Raw genomic sequence first — 22,916 nt, 5'->3', positions numbered from 1 at the left:
TCATGTTTGAAAGAGAGAATGCTGAGTTGCAACCAAAGAACACCATACCTACTGTGAAGCATGGGGGTGGCAACATCATGCTTTGGGGCTGTTTCTCTGCAAAGGGAACAGGACGACTGATCGGTGTACATGAAAGAATGAATAGGGCCATGTATCGTGAGATTTTGAGTGCAAACCTCCTCCCATCAGCAAGGGCATTGAAGATGAAACGTGGTTGGGTCTTTCAGCATGACAATGATCCCAAACACACCGCCCGGGCAACAAAGGAGTGACTTCGTAAGAAGCATTTCAAGGTCCTGGAGTGGCCTAGCCAGTCTCCAGATCTCAACCCCATAGAAAACCTTTGGAGGGAGTTGAAAGTCTGTGTTGCCCAGCGACAGCCACAAAATATCACTGCTCTAGGAGATCTGCATAGAGGAATGGGACAACATACCAGCAACAGTGTGTGACAACCTTGTGAAGACTTACAGAAAACGTTTGTTATATATCCTTTGGCAATGACAGGTCAAAGTATTGAGATGAACTTTTGATATTGACCAAATACTTATTTTCCATCATAATTTGCAAATAAATTATTTTCGAAAATCAGACAATGTGATTATCTGGATTTGTTTCCACATTTTGTCTCTCATAGTTGAGGTATACTAATGATAACAATAACAGGCCTCTCATCTTTTTAAGTGGGAGAACTTGCACAATTGGTGGCTGACTAAATACTTTTTTGCCCCACTGTATATACCAAATACATCAAAGCCTAAAATTGTGCGTGCTAGTAAAATAGCAAAAGGCTACAGTACCTAAAATTGTCCATAGGTGCAGCTTTAAAGTCTTTACAGCTCTTCAGTTTTGATAGAACAGTAAGTTCTATGGCACTACAAAAACTAATCTCACTCTGGCATGTGTGGCAGTACCCAATAAGTGGCGCAAAAAGCTGCTTTTGTATCCGTACACACCCGATAGACACAGTTGCATTCAAATTGGTGTGTACGTTACAAAATATTCTTTACGCTTTAACAGCTTAAAGCGGAGGTTCACCCTAGTAACAATTATATCAGACCAACTTCCTTATACATGTAACAAGTAGTCTGCAATTTTCTTAGGCTGTACGTACCTTGTAATCTATGTTTGCAACCCGGCTTCCGGGTAGTTCTCCCCGCGGGAGTAGGCATTTCTCTGCCGAGGAGGAATGTCCTCTGGGAGGTCGCCCAGATGATTGACGTCCGTTCCCCCCCGGCGGATAAGGCCCCGCCCCTCGTATTGCGTAGGCGCGCACGAGTCACGGCGTTTCCGAAAGAAGCCGAACGTGCAGAGCTGCGAGTCAGCTCTATATGGCGCCGTATAGAGCCGACTCACAGCTCTGCACGTTCGGCTTCTTCATCTGGGCGACTTCCCAGAGGACATTCCTCCTCGGCAGAGAAAGGCCTTCTCCCGCGGGGAGAACTACCCGGAAGCCGGGTTGCAAACATAGATTACAAGGTACGTACAGCCTAAAAAATTGCAAACTGTACAAGTATAAGGAAGTTGGTCTGATATAATTGTTATTAGGGTGAACCTCCGCTTTAAAGCTTTTTTTTTTATTTTTTTTACTTAACTTTATTGCTATGACAAAGGGCATGATAAGCCAACAATGCGATATCATGGTGCAGGTTCTCTTCAAGGATATTAACGGTCTATTAGATGGCTATTGTTACTCATGCACTCTGTTGAAACCAACAATAGATTACTCAATTAGGAAGAGCGAAAGAGAGCGGGACGTTAAATGAAGTGTGTGCGGGAAAAGCTTGAAATGGTAAAGGATGATTGAAATGGATTATGATCATTTAATACTTTCATATAATGTATCCTACATAACTATATTACATCATTGAAGAAGATCATAATTATACAGTATTAAATACTTAGATTCAAATTCATGTCAACAAAAAGACAGAAATGATAAGGTTAAAATACATAGACTTTTATGGAAAGCTTAAAGCAGTTCAGAACAAAAATCAGGATATACAGACACAAAATGCAATATGGGGTATTGTAGTAACATATAGTTGGAGCATGACGTTGTTAGCTCTACGCGTTTCACAACTTTAAGTCGCTCATCAGGAGCAAATATGCATTGTGTTTCGGGGTATTCCCATGTAGCTGGCATGGAAGTCGAGCCCAGACTGACCCCAATAGGCGTAGATCCTGCCAGGGACTAAGGCAGGGTGCTAAACGGCAGACAGCAACCCACACACAGAGGCGCACACCCAGGATGGACAGGCATCAGGCAGGAAGTAATATATGAACTTAGGTCAAGATATTGGCTGTAGAGTCAATGATGATGCAGGTATGCTATGAAGTGCAATGAGCCAAATGCTTTTCTTTTCTGGCCACAGATTGACAGCTCTGAACCCGGAGTGCTTCCTAGTTCATTCTTCACAGGTGAGATCACGAAGTACATGTGGAAGTGATCACCAAATCACTGCTGACCACTTTCTGTAAAATGATTATCACCCAAGTCTGTACACATGTTTGTGCTGCCACAAATGTAGATCTGGTTAATTTTGCTATAATTACTTTGTTCCACTCAGTAACAACTTTACAAAGAACTGGTTAAAAGTGGAGAATACATAAAAGGTCTATCAATTTTTTTTATTCTTGTATATTACAGGTATTTATATAGAACTTAATTTACAGAGCACTTTATATATATTGTACATTCACATCAGTCCCTGCCCTTAATGAGCTTACAATCTAAGCTCATATACATACTAGGGCCAATTTGGTCAGGAGCCAATTAATCTAAAAGCATGTCTTTGCAGTGTAGGAGGAAACTGGAGTACCCGGGAGGAAACTGGAGTACCCGGGAGGAAACTGGAGTACCCGGGAGGAAACACACACAGGCACTGGAAGAACAGTGAGAGGTAATGTCGTGGTTGGGATTCAAACCAACAACCCTAATGTTGCTAGGCAGCAGTGTAATTTTTCCTTGTCAGATTTCTTTCATGGTCAGTTTCAGAATTACAAGAAAGTAAAAGCAAATAAAAGACCCATGGGGTTTATTCGAGTAGCAAATAAAATACTAGAGTTCTAAAGAGACAAGGCACTTGTTATATAATGGAAATGTAGCTGCATCAGTTGTTGGTGCAGGAGTAAAAGAGTATGTTGTATGGTAATGACAACACCACAGTATCTTCTGCAGGGAACGTCTGCAGTTCCCCATTCCTCAGGAAAGCCTTTAGCTCAGGTCTATTATACATGTAAACCAACTGCATCACTATGGGTAGAAACCGTTTTCAGGTATAGTTCCATGGTAAAGACGGAAACTGAGTGCTTGGGAAAGCTTGCACCATAAAAAATATTCAGTTAGCCAATAGGTACCACCTACTCAATTACTTTCCTACTGTTGCTTACGGGAACAACACCAGTTTGCATGCCTAACTAGATGGTTAACCACTTAAGACCCGGACCAGTATGCAGGTTGAGGACCTTGCCCCTTTTTGCGATTCGGCACTGCGTCGCTTTAACTGACAATTGCGCGGTCGTGCGACGTGGCTCCCAAACAAAATTGGCGTCCTTTTTCCCCCCACAAATAGAGCTTTCTTTTGGTGGTATTTGATCACCTCTGCGGTTTTTATTTTTTGCGCTATAAACAAAAATAGAGCGACAATTTTGAAAAATAATGCAATATTTTTTACTTTTTGCTATAATAAATACCCCCCAAAAAAATATAAAAACAACCTTTTTTCCCTCAGTTTAGGCCGATACGTATTCTTCTACCTATTCTTGGTAAAAAATCGCAATAAGCGTTTAACGATTGGTTTGCGCCTAATTTATAGCGTTTACAAAATAGGGGATAGTGTTATGGCATTTTTATAAAAAAAATTTTTACTACTAATGTCGGCAATCAGCGATTTTTTTCGTGACTGCAACATTATGGTGGACACATCGGACAATTTTGACACATTTTTCGGACCATTGTCATTTACACAGCAAAAAGTGCTATAAAAATGCATTGATTACTGTGAAAATGACAATTGCAATTTAGGCGTTAACCACTAGGGGACACACACCTCTCCCTTTTTCAGCTCCTGTGACCAATCGCAGGACACCGGCGGCGATCGGGTCCCGCGGCTGAGCTCTTAAAGGCGGCGTACCTGTGCCCAGCCGTGCCATTCTGCCGATGTATATGTGCAGGAGGCGGTCCTTAAGTGGTTAAAATAAAACTACAGGAAAACCTTTTTTTCCCCCCCATTTTGGATAGAGTAAGGGAGGGTTTAAACCCGTGCCAGATAGTTTTTTTCACCATCTGTGTGCCATTGTGGAGATTTCACTTCACTTCCTGTCTCATAGCCAAACAGGAAGTGTGATGAAATCCCTGTTAATTAAGGGAATTCCTTGGGGACCCCCAAGTCAACAGAACTATAGTGCCCATAGGAAAATTTCTCCTCTTACTTTTCTGGCAACAAGCCAAAATGTGGGATTTTCTTTTACTTTAATTTTCAATGATAATGGTAAACAGGACAAATAGAGAGGATGAATCACCTTAGTGGGGAGCACAGACAGCAATCAAAACTAACAGGTGTTCTAATCCCTCACCACTCTAACCAAAAATAAAAGTTTTGCCTTAAGTTATACTTTAAGTAAACAATGCGCTATTCCTTTCGTTAACTAGACCCCCTTTCACACAGGTGGTCCGGTCGGGTATTTCAGACGGACATGTTCTCCCCTATGGGTAGCCAGATGAAAACAGACTTGTGTCCGTTTGCACCCAGCTACCTTTGATCCATCTGGCTGGATCGGATGACAGTCGGATGTAAAATGGACAATAGGTCCATAAACATCCAACTGCCCATAGAGGAGAGCAGGCTGTGTCTGTTCTGTATAACAGACCTGTCATCCGCCCTCTGGGGATCAGCGAACAGATTCCCTGCTGAGCAAGCAGATCCCAGTCGAAGTCCTCTCCATGTGAAAGGGGTCTTCGTGTCTTTAGTATAAACACCTGGCTGCATTATTTTTACTCATCATCGTTGGATTGTCAGACAGACAAGTATGAATAGACCCTACAGCCACCTAATCAATGCCTTATGATACACAAATTCATGCGTTTCACTCTACAGTCCAGTTGGGTAGAAGGTTTAGTTTTTCTCCAAACGGAACAACTGTTAGAACTTGACTATTTTGGGAGTCTTCGTGGGAACTTTTTGGGCTTTAGGGATAACAGGAACATCTTCATGATCTGCACTCATTCCACTTGTCCATCTGCCAACTGTCATCTGGGCTGTCATGTAACAAAAACACACAATAGGTTAAAAACAGGTCTTAACATTTGCTGTATTACCCACGAATCATATACTGCAATATGACTTTTCTTTTTGATTATACAAGTTTATTTATTGCCTAGATTTGGTTGTACAATCTCTTTAATACTTTACCAAAATGACATAAGATAAGAACCTGTCTACCAACCATTTAATGTTTATCAGGTAAGATCAATGCACTATAGAACGACCAAAGTTTTGAAAAGGTTTGATGTGATCATATACAATAATTATAAGGCATTAGGGGTCGACCCATATATCGGTCGGCCGATATTTCGCTTTTTTTTTTAAAATCGTCATCGACCGATTATTGCGTGAAAACAGGCCGATTGTGAGGGATCAGAAGCAGGGTTGTGCTGGGTGTAAATCCTCTCCCCCCTGGCCGCCCGTCTATTCTAAAGGGCTATCGCGGCCGCTGTTTGCTGATTTTTTTTTCTTCCCCCACGTCTGCAGCCGCCAATTGGCACTGCATTCTGGGGTTTGTAGTGTGGAGGCAGAGGCGGGGCGTGCAGCACGTCAGGGGACAAATAGAGCTCTCCTTGGCCAGGCGAGGGGACGGAACAGAGCCAAGCGCTCTGCTTGTGGACACTGACATTATTAATGACATTCTTGAGCTGTACTGTGGGCACTGAGGAGCTGCTATACGGTGGGCATTAGTGAGATGCACTGGTTGGCACGGATAGGCTCCACTGGTGGGCACTGAGGAGCTCTGTACTGGTGGGCATTAGTGAGGTGGCACTGTGGGCACTAATGGACACGGATGTTGCACTGGTGGGCACTAATGGATACTGATAGGCTGCACCGGTGGGCACTGACAGGCTGGGAGAGTCCCCCTCCGTGCTGCTCTCTCCCTCCTCGTCCCTCTCCGTGCTGCTCTCTCCCTCCTCGTCCCCCCATGTGCTGCTCTCTCCCTCCTCGTCCCCCCATGTGCTGCTCTCTCCCTCCTCGTCCCCCCCATGTGCTGCTCTCTCCCTCCTCGTCCCCCCCATGTGCTGCTCTCTCCCTCCTCGTCCCCCCCATGTGCTGCTCTCTCTCTCCTCGTCCCCCCCATGTGCTGCTCTCTCCCTCCTCGTCCCCCCATGTGCTGCTCTCTCCCTCCATGCTGCCATCTCCATCCGTGTCCCCCTCCATGCTGCCATCTCCATCCGTGTCCCCCTCCATGCTGCCATCTCCATCCGTGTCCCCCTCCATGCTGCCATCTCCATCCGTGCTCCTTCTCCACCCCTCGAACTGTCAGGATGGAGAGCAGAGGTAGGAGCCGGTAAACCCGGTTCCTTACTGTTCGGAATGTACAGAGTCAGTGATCACCGACTGTCTATTCACATAACTGAAACATCGTAAACTGTGTTTACGATTGTAACGGTCACCACCGTTTACGATTTCCCATTCCATCAACCACGACAGCTTATCTGACACTCCAACCATCCAACAGACACAATCCATTCCATTTCCCAGAATAACCAAGACTCACACAGCTCTGGTACTTGTTTCAAAATGTATGAACAAACTTTTAATGGTATCTTAGCTTTCTTATATAGTTAGTGACAATGAAACTCTCCACCCCCAGCATCATACAATACACCTTCAGATGGGCTAATTACTAAACATTATCCAGACAGCATGGCTCCGCCAAGCTGTTCTCACCTACTTCCTAATACAGATTCCTTAAGTCAGACATCTGACCTTTAGACTGATAACACATATCTATCATCAATAGCATCTTCACACAATGAAAGGTCTTGGATCAGCCCCAATTAACACCTCAAAAGCATGTGTCCTCACATTGAAGTAGACACTCTTATTGACCGGTTGGGGGTCAGCATTAACCAAACTGTAATATGTGCAGATCTCCTGCAAAACATGAATTATCATTTATGTCCCATCTCATGTAATCCGAGATATCAGTTCTCAGTCACCCTATGCCCAAAAAGGGACTCCCGTTACGATGATGTTTCAGTTTATGAATGAAGAGGAGCTTCTCTCCATTCATTTTCAGCGCAGCTGAGGCTGCTGAGAAAGGGACTGGGGAATCTGTATCTCTAGTCCCCTTCTCTGTCTCAAAGGGGAGAAGTCAGAGGTCTGTTAAGACCCCTGATCTCTCACCAAAGACCCCCAACAGGGCTGAAATAAATAAAAAAAAACTAACAATTTATTGTAGAAAAAAAAACCTGACACGGTCCACCCCCCCCCCCCCCCCTTTAAAAAAAGAAAGCATTATAAATAAAATAAATTGTGAAAAAAAAACTACTGACACATGTGCCACTGTCACATGAGATTAAAAAAAGTATCGGTATCGGAGAGTACTTGGGAAAAAAAAGTATCGGTACTTGTACTCGGTCTTAAAAAAGAGGTATCGGGACAACCCTAAAAAACACCAATAAAACCCCCTCAGAAACCTCATATGGGTCACTTAGCAGTGTCAAAGACAGCCGTCTACAATTACCAAAGTGACCACATCATTCCCTGAGGCATCTGAAGGGGACAACCAGTGCAACCGGTGACTGACACTAGACAAGTCAACAGAAATAGGAAAAAGCTGGGTGTCCCGCCACTCCAACCTCCTGGAAGGGGTAAGGCATAAAAACTCACTTTGGCAGAGGATGAGTTTATGTAAATTCTGTGTTCCCCTTTAATGACTTGCTGACCGCCCACAGTACTCTTACTGCGGGCGGCTGGACCATGTACATCATCCAGCCTCTTCTGGATTAGCGGTGCATAGCACTCCATTACCACGACCGCTGTTTCCACTGGACACAATGAATTGCAGTGATCAGGGGATCACAATTTCAACAAAGCTGGATTTCATTCATAAGACCCCTTTCACACTGAAGGCGCTGTTCAGGCGTTTTAGTGCAATAAATAGTGCCTCTCAAGCCACCCCAGTGTGAAAGCCTGAGTGCTTTCACACTGGGGTGGTGCACTTGCAGGGCAGCAAATAAAAAATAAAGTCCTGCAAGCAGCATCTTAGAGGCAGTGGAGGAGCGGTGCATACACCACTCCTCCACCACCCAGAAATTAATAGGCAGTGCTGCCAAAGCACCACAAAACAGGCTCTATTAACCCCTATCCTCAGCCGGTAGCCACTGCTACTGCCCGAAAAGCGCCGCTAAAACTAGTGGTAAAGCGCCGCTAAAACTAGCAGCACTTTACCGCTAACGGACCCGCTGCCCCATTGTGAAAGGGGTCTTTCACCCCCTACCTGCCTTGGCCATTTGTCAGCTTTCAGTGCTGTCACACTTTTAAATGATAATTACTCAGCCATGCAACACTATATAAAATTTTTATAATTTTTTGAGACAGAGAGCTTTCTTTTGGTGTTATTTAATAACCATTGATTTATTTAATAATTTGTTTTGCAATATAAAAAAAAAAAAATACAGAAAATTTAGGCCAAAACGTAATCTGCCACATTTCTTTGGTAAAAATAACGCAAATCAGTGTATATTCATTCAACCCCCGCAATTTGCGGGGGTTCCGTTCGTAAAGCATTGCGAAGTGTGAAAAAAAATGGCTATTTTTAAACTTCTTCTGGTGCTTAGGTTCATTGCCAGAAGCCTTAAAAGGTGCAGGGCGTTTGGGCAGCATCTTAGGGCTTTAAGAAGAACAAAATGAAAAACACAAAAACACTCAGCAAAACACTTGAGATAGCTACAAGCGGTAAACTTATGATGTGGAAATGCTGGGCTCTATCTGCTGGAGGGGAAAAAAATCTGCGAGCGACTGAGGCTGCGAACTCTGAACTGCGACTTTGCGGGGGTTGACTATTTGAAAAAAAAAAATCGACCAATCCTGATGTACTGACTGCCGATCTAATTTCTTGAGGCCCTAAAAGGCCAGGACTGTACAAATACAATCACATGGTACCAGGGCCGGCCCAGTATAATGATACAGTAGGTGACAGATTGCGCCCCCAAGGACTTGCACTTAGATGACCTCATATGACCACCCAAGATAACAGTACTGGTTAAGCCTGCTTAAAAACACAAGATAAATATACGATGGTTAGGTCTAGCAACTTTCCAGGTGACATAAAGTGATGTCAACACGTTAAGTCATGTGACCTAGGGCAGCTCTGCCTTGTGGTCAAAGAGCTATAAAGAGAGAGATTGCCGCTCCAGGCAGGTCTTGTTGGGTGCAATCTTCTTCTCAGGAACTGAGGGTGCTAGCAATGCACATGACAAATAAGAACAAAAGATGATCAGGACAGCCGCACTCTAATCCAACGTAACTTTAATGTAAAAAACTGGAAACAGGCACTATAAGTCACAGCAACGGAACCTAGGACAGCTGACGCGTTTCACACTAACTTCTGCTATGAGTAAACACTGTAGTGTGAAACGTGTCAGCTGTCCTAGGTTCTGTGACTTGTAGTGCCCGTTTCCATTTGTTTTACATTAAATTACATTGGATTGGAGTGCGGCTGTCCTGATCATCTTTTGTTCTTATTTGTGGTCAGAGGTTTGTTAACTCTTCATTCACTGAGCACTCCTTGTAATATTACCTGTGTGATGTTCTGGACAATCTCTTTGGAAATGCTCAACGGAGCCACAAACCCTGCAGCTTCCTCCTGAAGAAAAAAAGAAGGTGTATAAAAGTCCAATTACTTATCAGTGTGCATTCTGTAGTGAAATCTGGAAAACTGCTGTGTTTGTTTCCAATAGCTGTTTGATGAATTCCAATGCATTTATTCATTGAATTTTTTTTATGATCTATGGTAATGAATATTAACCACTTAAGACCCGGACCATTATGCAGGTAAAGGACCTGGCCAGTTTTTGCGATTCGGCACTGCGTCGCTTTAACTGACAATTACGGCGTCGTGCGACGTGGCTTCCAAACAAAATTGGCGTCCTTTTTTCCCCACAAATAGAGCTTTCTTTTGGTGGTATTTGATCACCTATGCGGTTTTTATTTTTTACGCTATAAACATAAATAAGAGCGACAATTTTGAAAAAAGTGCAATATCTTTTACTATTTGCTTTAACAAATATCCACAAAAAAAAAAAAAGATATAAAAATAAAAAAAATGTCCTCAGTTTAGGCTGATACGTATTATTCTACCCATTTTTTGTAAAAAAAAAAAAACGCAATGAGCCATTATCGATTGGTTTGCACGAAATTTATAGCGTTTACAAAATAGGGGATAATTTTATGGCATTTTTATTAATATTTTATTTATTTTTTTACTAGTAATGGCGGCGATCAGCGATTTTTTCCGTGACTGCGACATTATGGCAGACACATCGGACACTTTTGGGACCATTGTCATTTTCACAGCGAAAAGTGCTATGAAAATGACAATGGCAGTGAAGGAGTTAACCACTAAGGGGTTAAGTGTGCCCTAAGGGAGTAATTCTTACTGTAGGGGGCGTGGCTGTAGGCGTGACGTCACTGATCGTCGTTCCCTATATCAGGGAACAGACTATCAGTGTCACTGCCACACAGAACGGGGAAGGTGTGTTTACACACACTTCTCTCCGTTCTTCAGCTCCTGTGACCGATCACGGAACACCGGCGGCGATCGGGTCCCACGGTCACGGATCTTTGGGCCCGGTCCACGGCTGGGCTCCTAAAGCCGATGTACTTGTATGTGCCTGTGCCCAGCCGTGCCATTCTATATCATCGGTAGGGGGTCCTTAAAGGGTTAAAAGTAGAGAAAAAAAACTGCTGCTCCAAGTATTAATCATATTCCAGCTTTGACTTTTTAGGTGGCGCTCTCCTAAAAATAACATTACCTGGCTGACCATTTGGCATACATGAACAGCAGCAGTTTTGACTTTTATTGAATCTTTTGCATTAGTAAGACATTTTCACAAGAAGCTCAGCAATAGCACTTTCCATATTTCTCCCAATACATAATCCCTTTAATACAGCCCCTGAAAAATATGTAAATACATACCTTGGGCATACAATCCCTTGGGATTGTCTGGACACGACCGTGATAAGTGCCCCATCTCTCCGCATATGAAGCATTTTGCATATGGAAACTCTCCTGAAAGATTTCAAAGTGAAATATTACTATCCTGACTTAGTAAAACAATAGCTGGAAGGCACTGCTTTTATCTTCATGAAGTTTACAATGTGCTGGCTAAAGACTGATTGTTCCCAAATCTATCATCTCTCAAGAATGCCCTTTATCATGAAATGTTCAGCAGTCATGAAAGAGAATACCCTGTGATGCATTATACCCAGCAAAGAGGCTCCCTCCTTTTAAGGACTAAACAAAGGAAAAAATTGAAATATTGGTTTTAAATATTAACTTCCAACAATTCAGTCCAGCAAGAGAAAAAAGGGATTTTTAATACAGCTTACCTGTAAAATCCTTTTCTTGGAGTACATCACGGGACACAGAGCGGCATATTCATTACTATATGGGTTATATGGAGTACCTTCAGGTGTTGACACTGGCAATCTCAAACAGGAAATGCCCCTCCCTATATAACCCCCTCCCATAGGAGGAGTACCTCAGTTTTGTAGCAAGCAGTATGCCTCCCAAAATGGTCCCCAAAAAGAGGGGTGGGAGCTCTGTGTCCCGTGATGTACTCCAAGAAAAGGATTTTACAGGTAAGCTGTATTAAAAATCCCTTTTTCTTTATCGTACATCACGGGACACAGAGCGGCATATTCATTACTATATGGGATGTCCCAAAGCAATGCTCACAATGAGGGGAGGGAGAACATCTCCAAGACAAAAGGATTTAATTTAGAGAAATACTCAAATCATAATAAATCCAACTTAGTTGAGAAAAATAATCTTAAATTTTAAATTTAACTCAAAAAAGAGGAGCCCCCGGAATCCGAGGGTCTCAAACTGCAGCCTGCAGCACTGCCTGCCCAAAGGCTGTATCAGACTTCCTTCTTACGTCCAACTGGTAGAATTTTGTAAACGTGTGGACAGAAGACCAGGTTGCCGCCTTGCAAACTTGAGCCATAGAGACCTGGTGGTGTGCTGCCCAGGAGGCGCCCATGGCCCTAGTAGAATGAGCCTTTAATGATACTGGAGGAGGCAACCCTTTCAAGCCGTAGGCCTGAGTGATTAATTGCTTAATCCACCTAGAAATGGTGGACTTTGCAGCTGCCTGCCCCTTCTTGGGCCCATCCGGTAATATGAACAGCACATCTGTTTTCCGGATCTTCTTTGTAGCTTTAAGATAGGCCTTCATGGCCCTGACGATATCCAAGGTATGCAGCAACCCTTCCTTTCTGGAAGTAGGTTTAGGGAAGAAGGATGGTAATACCAAATCCTGGTTCAAATGAAAACTGGATACAACCTTCGGTAGGAAGGAAGGATGAGGGCGGAGAACGACCCTGTCCTTATGAAAAATAAGATATGGTTCCTTACAGGATAAGGCCGCCAGTTCCGATACTCTTCTTGCGGAAACTATGGCGACCAAAAATACTAACTTCCTTGTCAGTAAAACCAAAGGAATTTCAGCCAACGGCTCAAACGGTTGTTTCTGTAAACTTGACAGAACAAGGTTTAAATCCCACGGGCAAAGCGGGGATTTAACTGGAGGTTTAATACGTAAGACCCCTTGAAGGAAGGTCTTAACCAGCGAGTGGGTGGCCAGCGGCCGCTGAAACCACACTGACAGAGCAGAAATCTGTCCTTTGATTATGCTTAATGCCAATCCTTTATCCACTCCTAGCTGGAGAAAACTTAATACTCTATCGATGGTAAATTTGAGAGAAAGCCATCGCTTGGACTCACACCAGCCTACATAGGCCTTCCAGACCCTGTAATAAATCACCCTAGAGACCGGTTTCCTGGCTCTGATTAGGGTAGAGATTACTTTCTGAGACAGACCTCCACCCCTGAGAATCAGGGATTCAGCTTCCAGGCCGTCAAATTTAGATGCCGTAAGGCAGGGTGGAGGATCGGACCTTGCGATAGCAGGTCTGGCCGTAGAGGAAGAGTCCAAGGGTTTCCCACTACCATCCTTAAGATTAGTGAGTACCATGCCCTTCTGGGCCATGCTGGAGCTACCAGGATGACTGGTATGTGCTCCACCCGGATCCTGCGCAGCAGGCGGGGTAGTAACTGGAGCGGGGGAAACGCATAAAGAAGTTTGAACTGATGCCAAGGGCAAACCAACGCATCGGTTCCGCAGGCCATCGGATCCCTTGAGCGGGACATGAACCTGTCTAGCTTCTTGTTGAGTCTCGATGCCATGATATCCACGTCCGGCACTCCCCATCTTTGGCAGAGTGCTTGAAAGATTTGTGGATGCAGAGACCACTCCCCCGGCAATAGAGTCTGGCGGCTTAAGAAGTCCGCCTGAAAGTTGTCCACTCCTGGAATGAATATTGCCGATATGCAGGGCACATGAGCCTCTGCCCATAGGAGAATCAAGCTCACCTCTCTCTGAGCGGCTTGACTCCTGGTTCCCCCTTGGTGATTTATGTATGCCACGGCCGTGGCATTGTCTGATTGAATTCTCACCGGGAACCCCTGCAATTTTGACGTCCAAGCCCTGAGGGCTAGTCGAGCAGCTCTGAGCTCCAAGATGTTGATGGGCAACTGCTTCTCTGGCGTTGCCCAAGTACCTTGGCGAGTGCAACCATCCAAAATTGCTCCCCAGCCCGTCAGGCTGGCGTCTGTGGTCACTATCTTCCAAGCCACTGGGCTGAAAGACTTCCCCCCCCCCCTTCAGTAGATTCTGAGGGTCTAACCACCAACACAGACTTTGTCGGACTCTTGATGAGAGCGGCAACGGGATATCCAAGGCCTGTGGCCTTCTGCTCCATGCTGACAGGATGGCTGCCTGCAGGATGTGAGTGTGGCTCTGGGCGTATGGTACCGCCTCGAATGTGGCCACCATCTTGCCTAGTAACCTCATACATAGGCGAATAGTCGGTTCCTTCTTGCTTAGAACCAATAGGATTAATTCCTTGATGGCTTTGACCTTCCTCAGAGGTAGAAACACTCTTTGTTGTTCTGTGTCTAATCTCATGCCGAGATATTCCAACTGCCTTGTGGGCAGGAAGGCTGACTTTTCTCGATTTAGGACCCAGCCGAACTTCTCGAGGTATTGGACCGTGAGGGCCACTGCTCGCTCCAAGCCGGGAGACGAGTGATCTATGACTAGGAGGTCGTCCAGGTATGCTAAGATCGTGACCCCTTGGATCCTTAGTTTGGCTAGGATTGGAGCTAGGACCTTCGTGAACACCCGGGGGGCCGTAGCCAACCCGAAGGGAAGCGCCACGAATTGGAAGTGACGCGAAGCCACCATGAAGCGTAGATATTTTTGATGTGGCTGATAAATTGGAAGATGAAGGTAGGCATCCTTTATGTCTATGGACGCCATGAAGTCGTCCTTTTGGAGTGTGGTAGCTGCTGACCGCACGGATTCCATCCGAAATGAGCGGATCTTTAGGTATGTATTTACCATCTTTAGGTCCAAAATTGGCCTGACATCTCCATTGGACTTCGGGATGATGAATAGGTTGGAGTAGAAACCTAGCCCCTGTTCCAGGACTGGTACCTCTACTATTACTTCCTGGGAAAGTAGATGATTTAATGCCGACATTAATGCGGCTCCTTTTTCCGGATCGTTTGGAATCCTCGACTCCTGGAAATGAAGAGGAGGAAACCTTAGGAAATCTAATTTGTAGCCCGTGGCCACGGAAGACCGTACCCACTCGTCGGGAATGCTGGCTTCCCAAACCTCTGAAAAGAGTCGCAGCCTTCCCCCCACCTTTGTGGGTGGGGGCGCCCCTTCATAAGGTCGGCTTGGGTGCTGGTTTTGCTGGTTTGCGAACCCACTGCTTTCTGCCTCTAGCAGCCTGTCCTTGTGATTTGCTGTTGAAGACGAAGTTTGCTTTCGCAGGAGGCCGTCGATACTGTTTGGCATTAGAGGGCCCCTGCCCAGGGGAGTACTGTCGTTTAAACGCAGGCCCCTGAAACTTCCTCTTAGTTGGCAAGAGAGTACTTTTGCCATTTGAAATGGTTTGAATGCATTTATCTAGGTCTTCTCCGAAGAGTCGTCCTCCATGGAAGGGGAACCCTACCAGGAGCTTCTTGCATGGGGGCTCGGCCTCCCAGCTTTTTAACCATAGGAGTCTTCTCATATGGATAAGGGATAACGATAAACGTGACGCTTGCTGGATAGAATCCTTAATTGCGTCTACTGTAAAACATATGGCCCTAGGGACATCCGAAAATTCTTCTGCCTGCTGGGCAGGAATAAGTTTAAGCATCTGCTTATCTTGATCCGATAATGCTTGAGCAACCCCAATCGCAGCCACAGCTGGCTGTACTACTGCCCCTGCAGTAGTGAAGGAGTTCTTAAGTAGTGCTTCCAAGCGTTTATCAACTGGATCCTTGAATACCTGTATGTTTTCTACAGGGCATGTTAATGATTTGTTAATACATGAGATGGCTGCGTCCACTGCAGGAGTAGCCCATTTCTTGGAAAATTTATCTTCCATAGGATATAGGGCAGAGAATCTTTTAGGTGGTAAGAAGATTTTATCTGGCTTGTTCCAATCTTGGAACAAAACTCCCTCTAGTAGAGGGTGGATCGGAAATACTGCATTGCTTTGAGGCGCCCTCAGTGAGCCCAAAGCTGAAACCGTAGATACCTGGAGATCTGGTACTGGCAAGTTGAATGCATTATGGACCAAGTCCGTTAAGGCTTGAATCCACCAGCTCTCCCCTTGGGAGACTGCTCCAGATTCCTCTGTATCCGGATCTTCGATCCCTGAACCTACTTGGTCCTTGTCCAAGAGGTCGTCCAATTCCCCTGAGGAAAGGACCTCCTCTTCTGAGGGTCCGCACTCGGGCGACGGAGATCTAATCCGTTTACTGCCCCGCATAGCTGTGGCTATCATTTTTCCCATTCTTTTCTCCATCTCTCTTAAAGAGGTGAGTAATACCTCGTCCGTGACCATCTTAGGGTTGGACTGACCCGCGCCAGCTCCAGCCCCAGATCCCGATGGCCCCAAGGCTCCCTGTGGGGAAAGCAGCGGCATAGCTTTGTCCGAGACCTCAGACTCTCTGGGGGAATCCCCACCTCTTGTACCCTCTGACCCGGATGCCATGGTACAATACCGAGGTACACCTGCTACCTATTGGTATTTGGAACTATAAAAGTTAATTGCCCAAACACCTGTTTGGGGGATAAAAAATGCTTCCTCTCCCCTAGATGACTTTTTTTTTTTTTTTTTTCAATCTTTTTTTTTTTTCGTTTTTGTTTCAAATCCAGGAAAGAAAAAGCATTCTGTCCCCCTGAGTAGTATTGCAAAGAAAAACTATGAGATGGAAAAGAAACAGCCTATTTCTAGGCTTGAAAACAGTCTTCTGAAGACTGCAATATCCTTTCTGGCCACTGTGTGTCCTCGGCGCCCCGTGCTGCCGCTCTGGTCTTTCCTCCCCAGTTCCAATATATAGAATGAGCTGTTTGGAACGAAAAAAGGAAGGGCCGCCCCTTCCTTAAACCACTGACCCGCCCTTCCCCCCCTCAGCTAAACGGCGCGAATTGCGCCTATAATACGTGAACGCGCGCGCGCCCACCGATAGGGGGGGGGGGGGTTGGGGGGAAGGGAGCCTCTCTGCTCCAGCCTGGAACCACGAGGAGGTCAGCGTTTTGCCTGCTTGCAGGCTCTGAGGAGGAAGACTGATGGAGCATCGCCTGGAGGCTTGCAGGTAAGCACAGCTCTCTGACACACACACACATACACTTTATATCACACAGGCCCCACTCAATGCTTTTCCAACACTACAAGGGAGGTCACTTCTTATGGGGAATAATACACATAGAGCCATCCTATCATTAAGATATGTGACTAGTTTGCCAGATGCAGCGCATAACTTTAGGCATGTCCCCTGTGACCCCCCAGAAAAAACCTGCTAAGAACCAAGTTCCGCAAGTTTTCCCCTCACTTACCTGCTCCATGCCGCAGGACTTTGCCAAGAGGCCCAATCTTCCCCCATCTCCGTGGGGATGTCTAGACCTTCAGGCCCTGGGTTCCTATGAAGGATCCACTGTCCTGGGCCCATATAGCACTCTGGCAACAGAAACATTAGGCACCCAAAGGTTTCTAAGTTCTGGGCCCAGGGTCCAGCTCTCTAAAAAGAAAAGCATTATGGGCTATACCCCAAGGGTTTGGGGTCCGGTTACTGACCACTTTAGCGCTGAGGCCTTTGGACAGAACCGGTAGCTCACCTAATCCCAAGGATGCGGAGGCAAGCTAAACCATGACCAACACCTAAGACACTGGCGTAAAAACTGAGGTACTCCTCCTATGGGAGGGGGTTATATAGGGAGGGGCATTTCCTGTTTGAGATTGCCAGTGTCAACACCTGAAGGTACTCCATATAACCCATATAGTAATGAATATGGCGCTCTGTGTCCCGTGATGTACGATAAAGAAATCTAGGTTGGTTTTCACATGTTTACATGACTATTCTTATGCCTTTTACAGATTTCAGGGTTCAAATTATACAAACAGCTGACTGGATCAGAGTAATAACAAGCTCTCTAGCTCCCCCTACCTGCCTGTTCAGATGGATCATGCAGACTCTTATAAGAGTGTCTGTCTGCATAAAGCTACCAGTGTCATGGTAGCACCATATATTGCATGCGTATTTGTAAATAGCCTTTATTTAAAGTAAATCTAATAGTAGTTACATTCTATTGGACTTGTTCTATAACATTAGAGACATTATGCAGCTTATCCATGTCCACTTATTCAGAATATACGTCAGCACTTACATCCACACAGGTAGCACATACACCTGGATCCAATTACAGTAGAAAGGCAGATGTTGTACTGTGCGCTGACCTTCCAGCGCTCACTGGAGGGTTGAGCTGTGATGGGTGCATAAGCCACAGGCTCAGTCTCCCAGCGGCTCACTGAGAGGCTGAGCCAGTTGACGGTCCAGGCATCTGGGTGGATCACAAACTTCAAAGTCCAGATTTATCAAGAAAACCTGGACCGGCTGAGTGACGCCAGTGGACTTTAGCCCGCTATCTGCTGAAAACTTCTCCTATGGGGGGGAAGGAAAACTGCCAAGTCTTGACCTGTGGAATTTGCCCTCCTATACTGGGCTGGTTGCTTTGTTTTGCCCAATGTATAGGTTGTTGCAGTTCTCGCTATAAAACAAATGCATTGCTTGTATTTGGTTGTCGTCTTTTAGATGTTCTAAGTGTATCACTGGGCCTGAAAGACTAGGATAGGATGTTGGTTAACTACTTGCCGACCAGCCGCCGTCATTCTACGGCAGGAGGTCGGCTCTCCTGGGCGAGAGCCTGTACATTAACCTCCGCTCTCTTAGCGGCCACTAGGGGAGCGTGCGCCCCCTGCTCGTCCGTGACTCCCGTGCGGGTGCCCGGCGGGCGCGATCGACGCCGGGCACCCGCGATTGCTCGTTACAGAGCGGGGACCGCGAGCTGTGTGTGTGTAAACACACAGCTCCCGGTCCTGTCAGGGGTGGGAAATGCTGATCCTCTGTTCATACAACGTATGAACAGAAGATCAGTTATTTCCCCTAGCGAGCCCCCCCCCCCCCCACAGTAAGAACACACCCAGGGAACATACTTAACCCCTTCCCCGCCCCCTAGTGTTAACCCCTTCACTGCCAGTGGCATTTTTATAGCACTGATTGCTATAAAAATGCCAATGGTCCCAAAAATGTGTCAAAAGTGTCCAGTGTCAGAGTTACAGACAGAAGAACAGGAAGTGAGGATTTCTCAGAAGAAATAAGGACATTTAAAAGCAAAATGGAAGGATGAGGTAAGTGAAGGAGGACTGCACTAAGGTAAAGGAAGCTATTTAGGAAAAAAAAGTTTTTCCTTTACAACCCCTTTAAAGACATTATATCAGCTCAGTAAAGTCATTGATTATATTCTAATGCTAATTAAAGGACAAAATATACTAACACCATTGGCAGCTCTCATTTAATAACCAGGGGACATTCCCAAGAAATAACCCTCACATGTACCAAGAGCTGGGTCCACTTTGGCTCTGCATGTCTTGATTTCATGTTCTGTTGATCCACATCGAAAGCAGATTCCTGTACCCATCTCCTGACATCTCAGAGCCTCAGAGCAGTCAGCCATGCCATGGCCAGGCTTGCGACAGTGGAAACACACCTGGAAAATATAATGTAGGACATGTCACACATGATCGCTTGTTGGATGCAAAGAGAATCCAATCAGGTTTTGTTCATAATTCAGACTAATGAAAGAGACATCTTATTGTTGTCATGATCAACATCTCAATGGTGCTCCGTTTTTTTTTACTACATTTTTGATAAATTGGCCCCAATCTGTGGCCTCAGGATGGGCCCCTTTCAAACAGAGCGGAATCCATCAAGTGGATCCACCTGCTCAGCAGAGGATCTCTCCATTGGTCCCCAGTGAGCAGGTGGATGACAGGTCTGTATCCGCTTCACTACACAGAGTGGACACAGCCTGCTGTTATCCAAGGGGCGGTTGGATGAAAACAGACCGTTTGCTCCTTTCTATCAGACTGTCATTGAATCCAATCCACCGGATGGATGGGGAACAGATCCCTAGCCATCTGTTTTTAGTGCACCGGATCAGATGCCGGTGGGTATCAGCGTTGACATAGAGAGCCCAATTAGGTCTGACTGAAAAACAGACAGGTGGACCTGATCGTCTGCTGGTTTAAAAGGGGCTTTATCCCTGGTTCACACTGGTACGATTTCATATGTCAAATCGGCGGCAATGTCACCGTCCTAATCGGTGCGACGCCGCATCTGCGGTGCTGCACCAATTTCAAAGAGTCGTTTTTGTACTACTTTTTGTGATTTAAGCCCACAATTTACATTGAAATCTGTGCAGAAACCTCAACAGATGTCTCTAAAATCGCGGCTGAAATCTGGACTGACAAGCGGGAGTGAAATCTTGCGAGTTCAGCTGAACTTGCACGGCTTCATTCCCACAGCCCAGTGTGAACCTGGGCTTAAAGGGGTTGTAAAGGTTTGTTTTTTTATTTTCTAAATAGGTTCCTTTAAGCTAGTGTATTGTTGGTTCACTTACCTTTTCCTTCGATTTCCCTTCTAAATGTTTTTTTTCTTTGAATTTCTCACTTCCTGTTCCTCCTCAGTAAGCTGTTCTGGCTGACTAACCCCCCGCCAGAACGTCTTGGACGATGCGGGCAAGTTACTGAGGAGAAACAGGAAGTAATTCAGACAAAGAAAAAAAACATTTAGAAGGGAAATTGAAGGAAAAAAGGTAAGTGAACCAACAATGCACTAGCTTAAAAGGAACCTATTTAGAAAATAAAAAATGAACCTTTACAACCCGTTTAAGCTGAACACCACTGATTTAAAATGCAAAAAGACAAAAATGTCCAAAGTCAGCAAGCCAATATGTTTCAAATATTTAAGCCAATGTGCTTTAGTCCAATGTAATAAAATAATCGAATTGTTCCCTAAAATGGCTTGTTAAAACTAAATCCATTCCCCAAGCATGTTAAAAAAAAAAAAAAAAAAAAAAAAAAAAAAAAAATGGGCCACTCATAAGTGAAACGTGTGCAGTCTAAGCAGACTAAATAGTGCCGACACTGATGAGCAAATCTCAGCTTTTTGCTATATACTATACTATACTATATACTACTATATACTATACTATATACTAGAGCAGCACGATTCTGGATACAATGAGAATCACCAGAATAAAGATCACAATTCTCTCACGATTCTTGCAGTGTAACATCATCTTTCACAATATACAATTAATTTGCTAACTTTATTGTTTAGTTTTTGTTTTATTCACTGAAGTGTATTTTTTCCCCCAAGAAACTGCATTTGAAAGACCGCTGCGCAAATACAGTGTGACAAAATACTGCAACGTCCACCATTTTATTCTCTAGGGTCTCTGCTAAAAAAAAAACACACATGTTTGGGGTTCCAAGTAAAGTGTTTTCTTTAGCAAAAAATACTGATTTTAACTTGTAAGCAACTGCTTGCCGCACGCAGATATACGTCTGCGGCATGGCACGGACAGGTGCCGTGAGCTCCGTGACTCCTCTATGTCTGCGGGCATACCCGCGATCGTGTCGCGGTGAGGAAGAACGGATAAATGCTTACCTAAACAAGCATTTCCCCCGTCTTCCTAGTGACAGGACAGTGATCACCGCTTCCTGTAATCGGATACTGAATCGATATTGTGATCCTTTAATGATTAAATTTTGCAGCTCTATTATATACCCATAAAAATATATATTGTGCTAAAGAAATCATAGTTGAGAAATCATAGCTATACACCGAGCAAATTTTGCCTGGGTCTTGGCGATAAAAGTAGATTGGCTTCTGAAAAGGAGCCTGCTAACCCCCTCTGGGAACCGCTCTCCCGTGTTATACAGTTGGCGGCCATAGCCGGCGAGTGTATGGCTCGGGGCCCCCTCCCCCGACACGCTGCGTGATTGGATTTGATTGACAGCAGCGGGAGCCAATGGCTGTGCTGCTATCAATCTAATGAGGAGCCGTTCAGAGAACGACGTGGGATCGCGCCCACAGAGATTCGGGGCTCGGGTAAGTAAAACGGGGGGGGGGGGCAGAGAGTGCGAGGTGTTTTTTCACAGGGAAAATCTGACAGTGCATGTTAAACTTAAAGTAGTTGTAAAGGCATGTTTATTTTAATGCATTCTCTGGTGGCGGTCAGAGAAAGCAGATCAGCGGGGCTTCCCATTCTGGGTGGAACTCCACTTTAACAGGAGGTGTTGCTGGGACTCCACTGTACATCCCACCCCCCCCCCCAGACTGTGCTGTATCACGTACAAAGTGAGCCACAGACAGCGCACGCATTCCACGCACAGACAGCGTCGACCATCCTGCAGAAGGGGGCAGCACCGGCTCCTACACCCCCTACCCAAACCGCTCTGCTCACCATCTTGCTCGACTTGTTGGTCTGTCTCTTCAGTCTCCGACCCTCCCGGCGCTGTTCCTTGTGCAGAGCGTTGAAGCCATTGACATCCTGGTTGACATACTTGCCCTCCTTCTTCCTGAACGGTTGGGCTGACCTCTCCTGGCCGGCCTTCCTCAGCTCTTCCCAGGGGGTGGCCGCACACAGTTTGCGGTTCCGACTTGGCGCGTTCACATGTCCGGGACGAGCCCAGCGAGTCATCTCTACTCCACACTACCCAGCGTACAGGACCGAGCCGGAAACACGTGACTGCTCGGCCGGATGGAGGGCGCTCAGTGCACGTTGTGATAGGACTTCACAGCGGCCATCTTAGTTGTGGGCAAAATATTATAGGATGTCTAGTCAAAACGTGTACATTTCAGCATACTAGTCCGTAGCTCTGACGGCTGTTTTCATTTTCTTTTTTTCGGGCTAAGAACTTTTCCTGCAAGCATAAAAACATAACTGGTGATCCTGCCAAAAAGATGGTGTGCTTTTTAAGTGGTTAAAGCGGATCTCCGCCGTAAAAATATTAAAAGCCAGCAGCTACAAATACTGCAGCTGCTGACATTTAATATTAGGGCACTTACTTGTCCTGGAGTCCAGCGATGTCGGCAGCAGAGGACGAGCGATTGCTCGTCACTCTGCTGCCCCCACCGCCATCCTCAGTGAGGGAACCAGGAAGTGAAGCGCTCCGGCTTCTCTGCCCAATTCCCTACGGGACATGCGCGAGTCGCGCAGCGCC

At 45.5% G+C, this 22,916-nt stretch overlaps 1 protein-coding gene across 1 annotated transcript; it reads right to left on the bottom strand.

Moving 5' to 3' along the window:
- Positions 1–4,717: 4,717 nt before the first annotated feature.
- On the bottom strand, positions 4,718–22,479 carry ZCCHC9 (zinc finger CCHC-type containing 9). Its single transcript, XM_040341634.1, has 5 exons — positions 22,157–22,479; positions 19,243–19,393; positions 11,197–11,289; positions 9,799–9,864; positions 4,718–5,257 (listed from the first exon to the last, which is right to left on the bottom strand). Exons 1-5 carry the CDS (start codon positions 22,391–22,393, stop codon positions 5,142–5,144), a joined length of 663 nt encoding a protein of 220 aa, XP_040197568.1. The 5' UTR covers positions 22,394–22,479; the 3' UTR covers positions 4,718–5,141.
- Positions 22,480–22,916: the final 437 nt, after the last annotated feature.

Source organism: Rana temporaria, chromosome 1, assembly GCF_905171775.1.
Source record: "Rana temporaria chromosome 1, aRanTem1.1, whole genome shotgun sequence".
Lineage (NCBI taxonomy): Eukaryota > Metazoa > Chordata > Amphibia > Anura > Ranidae > Rana > Rana temporaria.
The sequence above is the reverse complement of the archived record's forward strand: the minus strand, read 5'-3'. Positions and strand labels throughout refer to the sequence as shown.

Bases quoted from the DNA above. Each gene is read 5' to 3' on its own strand.
- ZCCHC9 (XM_040341634.1), bottom strand. From the start codon at position 22,393: ATGACTCGCTGGGCTCGTCCCGGACATGTGAACGCGCCAAGTCGGAAC. The intron at 19,394-22,156 runs GTGAGCAGAGCG...TATATTTTCCAG, and splicing joins CCAACAAGTCGAGCAAGATG to GTGTGTTTCCACTGTCGCAA. The intron at 11,290-19,242 runs GTACATGTGAGG...GAAATCTTTCAG, and splicing joins CAAAGTGGACCCAGCTCTTG to GAGAGTTTCCATATGCAAAA.